Genomic DNA, 9673 nt, shown 5'->3' with positions numbered 1-9673 from the left:
CTCAGGAGAACAATAGTCTGAAGAAGAATAGCCAACTATTCGAAAGCGCTCGAGTTTTGGGTCTTATTTTAAGTCTGTTACACTTTATATGTGATCCTAACCCTTTTATCAAAAAAGTTTGACAAATTAATTCCCCATGCAATTTCCCTGAGTATATCTTAACGTAAGATGAAAGTTTGACTTGTTGCATTTAGATAAATGTGATTAACTGATTAATTTGCCACATACGTTGAAATGTCAGTTACTTATATTGTATAAAAATTATCGAAGTTAAGCTAGCTGCTATACAGAACAGACGAATGTTTTGATACATATACCGACAGCCACACGATCATACTATCTGTTTAAATATTAAGTTAAAGACTCGAGCTTATGTAACGACATAGAAAACTTAATTGAATGTCTCATAATTATCTATTTTGTTAAGCTATAATAAGATGGTTGAAACACGTGAAAATATTATGAAAGGCTACTTCGTAGTAGTCTAAATGCTCGAATGTTCTACCAAGTATTACACCTTGTATTTTAGAGTGCTTAGCTCTCCAGTGAATCCAATCGTGGATAGACTTCCTCTGTCGACGTAACAAAATGGGTAAACTTTGAACTTAATTATGATGTGCAAAGCACGTGCACGTTAACTTTCATCCAACAATAAGACCACGGCAGCTTCTTAATTATTTTTTTTTATTTTCTGAGCACATTTTCATTCTCATATCAAAAATTTAAGACATTATTTATCAATTAAATGTGTACTGGTTCATCGTTATGGGAATAAAACAGACAAACTTACCGTTAAAAGCATACATTTGATTTCTTTAAAAGCTCCCATGCATCCTAGAAAAGCAATGATAATAACTATTACACCAGTAGCAATGAGAATGGCAGCAGAGCTGACATATAGGTTGCTGCCTAGCAGGCTTTCCATGAATGCTTTGTCTGCCAACGTCCACACTCCTATAGAAAAAACTACGATTCCGCCAATCTAGAAAGTGAAGGAGAAACGCTAGAATAAGTACTTGAAATTGGACTAAAACATAAATGAATTTATCAGTGTTGGTGAATGTCATTCTAATCTAGCAACAAATTGGTTAGATTTAATAGTAAGCTAAGTATTAAACCTAGACCTAATCATAGCTAAGGAATGGTCTTTCTCCAAAATACCCATATATTGTGGTTTTTACTTCACAATAGTCAAAGCATGAGTAAAATTCACAATAATTTGCTAACGTAGTCTTTCTGTGCTTATATTAAATTATTATGTGAAGTTCTTACATTACTGGCTAAGGATGATGTAAATTTGACTTTTTCGTTAGAGTTTTTATACTTAATGAAACACGATTCTATCGATAGACGGTGTCTGTTTTATCATATATTTGACTTCAGTATCTTAAAGTTGCTGTATTAGATTTTCTCAAATGTCTAAAGTAGCTATTAACCAGAAGATTCTTTGGATTATAAACGTAATTACGACAATAAATATCACATTTTATCTCGGTTATTGAATGGTAAATTAACAACAAACGAGATATGGTAGACCGATCTCAGAGTTGCTAATTAATAATTATAATTATAAGTACCTTATATTTACATAAATTACAATGTCTAGTCCAGTATTATGTGTTTTATAAGTGAGTCATTTAGAAAGAATACACGAGGTCTGATAAATGTGCCCAACTCCCATTCTAATACCATAAACAATCTGGTCTTTCGGGCTATACCGAGTTATTATGCAACTGGATACACTACATCAGATCAGCGTCAAATCACGAATGAAATTCAGTGGTTTTTTTCCACCAATTTTAAACAATGTACTGAATTGAAGCAAAACTACTTTTTGAATTGTACATATCTTTCAAAAGGTTCAAGGTCAGTGGAAAAAACCAAGGTCTATGGGACACCGGTGCTACAAGCCCCGCCAGCCCTTGGGTTAATCCGAACTTGAGAGGAAAGAAGTTAATTTATCATAACAAGCAGTTCAGCAGTTTGCTCAATTTGCAAAAGAAAAAAAATGCAGCACTGTACAAAGTATATTACAGGAGTAGATAGTTTTAAACTACAAGTCTCCAAAACCAAAGCAGAAGCAAGTTTTAAACAATTACTATATGACATTTTTCTCTACCTTAAACCTTCCATGAAATACACGGTGTTCGTGAAGTCCTTGTGCAACTGTAAACCCTAATAACGTTTGATGTACGCAAGATAGAAACAAACTGTAAACGGTATATGAAAGCATGGTTCATAAAGTTTTACCATAATGCAGTATTCTTATGTAAAATCCCTAACTAACGAATATGGTGGCGATAGAAGAAAACGTTAGTTGTGTGATGTGATCAGTTCAACTGTAGTCAATAACAGCAGTGAGGAAAAAAATTAGAACTCATTACAATAAAGATGCACCACACCGCAACTCAATTAACAATTGGATAAAAAAAGTTTAAGTAAACGGAGTCAGTGAATGACAAACCACGATCCGGAGGTCCATGAATCAGAGATAAAGCACTAGCAGTCGTCCAGGAAGCATTTCAACGATATCTTGTTATATTACAAAATTTCTTTATCCCCGAGCTACGCCGATTGAATCTTTTTAGATAGTACATTCTCATAACCAGAAGGTGTTCCCTGCTACTTTGCTTTAGATGTGTACGAGCTTTTGAATGATGTCTTCCTAAAGAAGGAAATCGGCAGACGTGGACCAATTGTTTGACCTCCTTGGTTCCCTGACCTATCCCTATTGGACTTCTTTGTATGGGTCATGTAAAAACTACTTATTCAAGTCCAATATTTTAAAGGGACTTAGAGCAAGAATCACAAATTCAAGTCATGACATAACTCAGCGGCATCCGGAGAATGATTTTGTAGAGTTAGAAAATCGGCTTGAAAAAATTATCGCTACAGATGGCAGTTACGTTGAAGTTTAGAAACTTGAATTGTATTGTAATAAAAGTTCATTGGTTATATTTTTATGTACTCTTTACAGTTTGCTTTTATCACACGTACCATTAACAACTATTAAAGTTTAAAGTTGCACAAGTACTTTATAAACCCCTATAATGGGAAACTTAGAACAACTGCTCATGCAAGTGCATTTTGTCCAATTTTTTGTTTCAGAATATCGCACAAAACTAAAAAGGGCGAGCTGTGAAAAACCGTCCCTAATTATGAAGCAATAGGCTACAGAGAAAGCAGCTAGTCAACCGCACCCACGGCTCCGAAGTACGGAGCGCATTTTTGCTGCAACAAGGCGCGAACCAAGAATTTTTGGATCCATAGTTTAGGCACGTTTGCCGCCCCCTCTTTTGTAATAACTTCGATGGAACAAGGTTTGCTCAATATCTGGATCTAAGTTAGTCTTTTTTTTTCACTCTTAGTTTTTCATGAGCGTACATTTTTTTTATTATTATGATTACAAAATGCAGCGTTTTGGAGATAATTGTTACTATTATTTTGCAAACAAGCTCAATTTTCTTTCTTTGAAGCTTATTTGTCTGAGACCCGTTCCCTGTACTTTTGAGATCTTATATTTGTAAGATTGATTTAATGTTGACTTTGTTGAGCTATGAATAGACAAAGAATTTCATACGCACTATAGAAAATCACAAAAATGTGAAGAATTACTATTAAAATCTCTTATTTTTCTTGAAGATATTCTGAGTTCTTGTGACATGAATTCAATGTTCGATTTGCTGAGATATGAACACGCAAGGAATTTCATATTTATTGTGAAATATTACAACAGTATGCGAATATTGAACTCAATTTCTTTATTTTATTCAAAGCTGTTTAAAAGAAGAATTAATGATAAAAGCTCTCATCAAAAGTTACGACTCCCCCATCCGCCCCTTCTATCTGTCAGATGTACTTTTCCATCTGCACGGCATGGGGCTGATTAATAATGCAGCACGGGTGGGGTCTTCTATGGGTGTGCACACATCCTCACTAATCCTAAACCATTGCTTTTCATCAATCAGCAGTGAATGTCACTAACTATATAAAAACAGAAAATCTGGTAACCATCTAACCTATCAGTTTCTCCTGGGTTTATTAGACTTTTGTAGGTTGACCAGTTAAACAATAAGCTCACAAAACATGACCAGTGCTTCACGAATTTGTGCTTTGTTCGGCACGCTAGTAATTTACAACTTTCACAGTATGGACTAAGTTTGGGAGGAATGCCTTAAAGGAGAGCAGCGCGTGTGTTTGTTTTTTCTATGTAAGTTTAATAATTAGGTTTGTTGATATAGGCTTTCCTTGGTGAAACTAGAAGTCTTAGAATGTCCTTTATAAACAGTTACTTACCAAGATAAGTAAATTGGCCATAAGCATGGCATACTTGATGGCTTTTCGACAACCCTCAACCATTTTGAATCTGAAAAAGAAATACATTTTTAGAAATACGACATTTAAAAAAAAAACAACATAGAAATATAGTGTTATTAACGAACAACATTTTTTTCTTGCTCTTTTAGAAATTTGTTTAGGAGATAACGAAAATAAACCTTTTTAATTTTAGAAAAAAATTCCATGAGCGGTTAAATATTTGTTAGTAACAACAATGTATTAAAATCTTGATTACAAATTATCATAGTTAATAATAACTTGACAGTTTATGTTTTTTTTTTTTTTGCGTAACATTTCCAACCTTATTGAAACAATCAATCTTTTTTTTCGTGCCATTAAAATAGAAAATATTCAAACATATATATAAAAAAACACGATTTTCTATAATTACATGTAAAAATATGAGCCATTAATGGATATTAACACACAATACCGCAACTAATATAAAGTCTATTTTAAGAGGTGCATTAAATCATAATGAAAGCTCGAGGGGTGGTACTAACATGGTATTTTTACTACATACAGTTCCTTAGGGACCATCGCCAGGTGGAGATAATTTATAGGCAATTCTGAATAGTGTCTGAATATCCGTGGACATGTTTATTTGAACTGTATTATCAACTTGAACAAACAAACCATTTTACACTCATATGTAAGAGGAATTGCTTATTTTTTGTCCCTCATCTAAAAGAGGAGACAGTATATTTACTTTATTTTTTTAGCACAAATACTTTATTCATTGTCTGAAATAAAGACCACTAATATATGATAAATACAGATGGAGCTATTAAAGCTTGTCAGGCATTAGAGTTCACGTTCTTGGCCACTTGACAGAAAGGGTGGTGATCCAGTTCCTACATCAGGGTTTCCCAAGGTGGTCGATAATTACCTCCTGGGGTCGATGAGACTCTATAGGGGGTGAATAAAGACCTAGGAGTCGAAAATGGACCCTAGGGTAAGGTTGGCATATGCAGCTAACCGCCCTACGCCTTTCCACGTTCCTACATGGTCGAAGCTGGATTTAACCATTTGAATTGTATATTTAGCAAACAGAGAAACAGGCCAACGTCGAATAACGCGGGGACTTGAGACTCAAACTTCCAAACCTACAGCCCAATATTCATACACTTGTTAAAGCCCATCAGGCCCATCCATCACATTAGAGAAAATTAAAACTTCATTTTTTTTTGGATTCTATGTTTCCGAATGATTGGATTATGATGAATAAAAGTTGATTATATACTGAAGTTTCTTGACTATAAAGTTTCATTTATGATTTATATTCTAAGAAATTGGGAGTCGGTGACAACTTTATAAGTTCGTCAAGGGGTCGACAACTCAAAAAGGTTTAGGAAACCCTGTCCTACATAAACAAATTGCTTGACTCGTTGGATTTCGCGCAAAGCTATACAAAGATTATATGTGCTAGTGGTCCTTAATTTTGAAATGATACACAAAAGGGAAAGAAGTTAGTCAACACTATCCTCTGTGAACTCTTGTACTATTCTTGGCATATTGAAGAGTAAGATTTTATTCTTATTCCAGACTCACAAACGGGACGCAAAGAAAGAATACTGTGATTCATAGTTCAGACACGCTAACTATCTTTGTGATATGCAGGAAAACTATGTGTTTTCCACCTCCTTAATATTTAAAAATATAGCAAATTTTTCTACATATTGTCAATGTAGTATTAATATGGAATATCAGTCAAGATAGATACTAAGTTCCTCTCGCCCTAGTTACTCATGGAACTAGGTCATTTAGCTAGGGTGTCACATGAACTTTCATGTAGGAATGATTGTTTAAAAAGTAGAACAGTGATTTTTTAAAATGGCCAGTCAGGTTATGTCTCAATCACACAACATACCTTGTTTTCAAGTGAGAGTGACCCTCAGTCATATTTTCAGTGGCTCAGTGATAAGTCTGAGGGCTTATAATGCTAAAAACTGGGCTTTAATACCCGTGGTGAAACAAAATCGCAGATAGTCCATTGCATAGTTTTGTGTTGACAGCAAACAAACAAAAAAACTCAGTCACATGGGTAGCACCTGTGCCCTAAGAATAATGGCATTGTTGGTTTTAGTAAGTAATTACATGTTTTCTAAGTTTGAAACATGATGGCTTTGAATAACGATTTAAGATTACTGATCTACGTTAAAAAAACAATTATGGGCTCTCAATTTAAAGCGCAACACAATACATTTATTTCAAATTTAAATTGTTTCAATGTGTCACTCTCTTTCTTTACTTTGAACTAATCTGAGGTCCAATTTCATATTTTTGTTTTGTAAGATATTGCCAGGTGACTAGTCTAGAAGAAAAATCAGTAAATCTGAGAATACCATAGAGTAAGTCGTAAGGAGAAAATTTGGTGCCGTGACAACAGAATTTGTTTTGTGGAATGTCTGTTGTTGTTTTTTTCCTGACGAGTGTACTTGCTTATGCTTTTCTGAACTATTTCATTATTGAGTTGAAGCATTGCACTTGAGGAAATAGCATTTTCCACAAGTCGAATGAATTATGATCAGGAAGAAGAGTTAGGTGCTGAGGACAAACGGCTGTCAGAGAGACAGTTGTCGAGTTTAGGGGAAGTCCTCTCTAGAATATTGAACTTTTGTTGATGTTGCGAAGGTCCACGATGTATTTCTCGCTATGGCCACAGTTCCAAGAAGGATAACTACTGGAATCTGGTGCACCAAGCATGGCTGATCGTGATCTTTCTCCCGAGGGTTAAACATGCAAGTCAAAGACTCCTAAGGTTCGGGCATGTCCATCGTAATTTTCAAATGTAGACACTCTGAATCGAATAGCGGGATTGAATGTAACAGTTATGATTCCTCCAAGCCGAAAGCAACATATCACGGACTAAACCTTGGACCTTCTGATCAAGCAGCTCGACAAGCTAACCGCTAGAACCCATCCAGTCCAACACTAACAAAATTTTATCTTTCTATTGTAGCAACAAGAAGCACCGCTGAAACCAAGGTGTAAACAAAATTACCAAAATTCAGTATTTCTATATTCTAGATTTGGAGAATTAGTTATAACTGTTTAAAGACAGCCTATAAGATATGTCATTTGTTCTTAGCAAAGAAGTGAAGCACGTGCATTTTTTTCCTTGATTGAAACTAATCACAAAACTATAGTTTTTTTCGACGAATTAAATACACCATGGTTGCAGGTTACATTTCTTTCATCACCCACTCTCATTTCGAAAATAAAATAAAAAGAGCTAAAAAAAAGTAAGTACATCGTCTTTTACCCATTTTAAACACATTAATTCCTTTTGCACATTTAGAAGAAACGGTGTGGATTTTTATACGTTTCAAATTCTGTTGCAGAATGAAAAATTAAAACATAAAAAAAGAGATATACAATAGGAAAAATGTTCACATTAAAAGGGCAGTAAATTTTGCTTTGTTTTTCAATATATTTAAACAACTGAAAGTCTACATGGCGTATTTCGGTAGTGGGGAAGTTTTAAAAAATATATTTTAATTCCATCGGAACAAAATGCTGTGAGAAAAACTGTGAAATTAACTGTTATAAAACAACCAAGCTTCCGCGTTCTGTTCCTTAGTAGGTTTTAGTATATTACAAAGAATTAATAGCAAAATATAAAGAAAAGATAAACCACTCTTCTTGAATCTCTTTTCTTGCTACGGGCTCGTGCGAGTTCCCTTATGGTCAAGAACGAAATAAGACTCAAAAATTAAGTAGAATTATATAACAAAATCTGTCCATACTTATAAGAAAAAGGATAAATCAGACATTATTATGTTGCACAGCCATCTTGGTGGATTTCCCTTGTTTAAAGCAAAGCTACACAGAAAGCTATCTGTACTGTGGATCGAACCCGAATTCTTTACCGTTAAGCAACCGAGAGACAACTTAGTGCAAATTGTCAAACAATTAAATATCGAGGTTTTTAAAAAACAAACAAAACAAAGTTACTAAGTTGTAGTCAATTAACTTGAAAATAAAGTCGATGCGTTCAAAAATTGACAAAAAACTAACTTTTTAAAATAGAAAAACCTTTTGTTCAAAAACAAAACAAAATTCCCAGTTGTACAGAAGAATGTCTATTGTGTTCATGTCTTTACCTTGACCTTGAGTTTGTTTGTTTTGTTGTTTTCGGCCAAACAATGTGAAATGTTTGTAATGTCTTGGCTAGAAAATTACCTCGGCACTGTGTAATCTTACTTTCATATGCTATATCGTTTGCGAAATATGACGTGCTGAACTACGACAATTATTTTACAGTCACTCTGTAATTAAGCTCCGCATTTTAAAGTGTGATGACACCATGCTGTCGGAATGCTCTGTGTTAGATTTTGTTTGTTTGTTTGTTTTTGAATTTCGCGCAAAGCTACACGAGGGCTATCTGCGCTAGCCGTCCCTAATTTAGCAGTGTAAGACTAGGGGGAAGGCAGCTAGTCATCACAACCCACCGCCAACTCTTGGGCTACTCTTTTACCAACGAATAGTGGGATTAACCGTCACATTATAACGCCCCCACGGCTGAAAGGGCGAGCATGTTTGGTGTGAGGGAGAATTCGAACCCGCGACCCTCAGATTGCGAATCGAGTGCCGTAACCACCTGGCCATGCCGAGCTCTGTGTTAGAACAGATTATATGAGATGAATCGTGTTTTATTTTAGAAAAGGTTATACAATTTAGCACGGAATGAGTAAATACAATTTCAGTAATTTTCTGTACGAGGAAAATGTCAGAAATACGACTCCTTTTAGTGGTTTTCACACTAATCAACCCGCAGCTATTAAAATTCTTACTATGACTCTAACGGATAGATAGCACAGAAACATCAGTAAACTCGGGACAATTATCCGTAGCTTCTGAGTTTTTGGTAGTGAAGAGAATGAATTCCTCCCAACAAATAATTTCATCATGACAGTAGAAAGTAAAATAAAATGAGCATTAAATTACACGGGTAAAATATCACGAGTGAGACTGAGCTGTGATAGAAAATTAATTTGAAAAACATTTGCTGTTTTGATAAGAAATAAGTTGTTATAAAACGATTGAAACACTTCTATCAAATGAAGTTTTAACTAATTTTTCATGCACTTATGCAAATTATACTCAAGCAAAACCCGAAAGATCAGTTGACCACCAAGATCAATCTTGTCAAAGAATATTTCCCCTTTATTTGTAGGTTAAAATTAACGTACCTACAGAAAACATTAGCGCCGATAGAAATAAGTGAAACGTTTATTCTATAGCACCAAAAAACGAGTGTCTTATAACATACTTTCATTAATATATAGGCCCGGCATGGCCAGGTGGATAAGGCGCTCGACTCACAATCTGA

General features: G+C 34.7%; 1 protein-coding gene across 2 annotated transcripts in view; it reads right to left on the bottom strand.

The window, feature by feature from the left end:
• LOC106460972 (CD151 antigen-like) overlaps positions 1-9673 on the bottom strand; it is a 75964-nt gene that overhangs the window by 11873 nt on the left and 54418 nt on the right. For both annotated transcript variants that reach the window (XM_022387764.1, XM_013920735.2), the window contains exons 3-4: positions 4297-4366; positions 791-982 (exon numbers count right to left, since the gene is read on the bottom strand). In XM_022387764.1, coding sequence (XP_022243472.1) covers positions 791-982; positions 4297-4359 — 255 coding nt within the window. In that variant the 5' untranslated portion in view covers positions 4360-4366. The remainder of the gene's footprint in view (positions 1-790; positions 983-4296; positions 4367-9673) is intronic.

The sequence above is a fragment of the Limulus polyphemus genome, unplaced genomic scaffold (assembly GCF_000517525.1).
Source record: "Limulus polyphemus unplaced genomic scaffold, Limulus_polyphemus-2.1.2 Scaffold872, whole genome shotgun sequence".
Lineage (NCBI taxonomy): Eukaryota > Metazoa > Arthropoda > Merostomata > Xiphosura > Limulidae > Limulus > Limulus polyphemus.
This window is presented reverse-complemented; position numbering and strand designations above follow the sequence as displayed.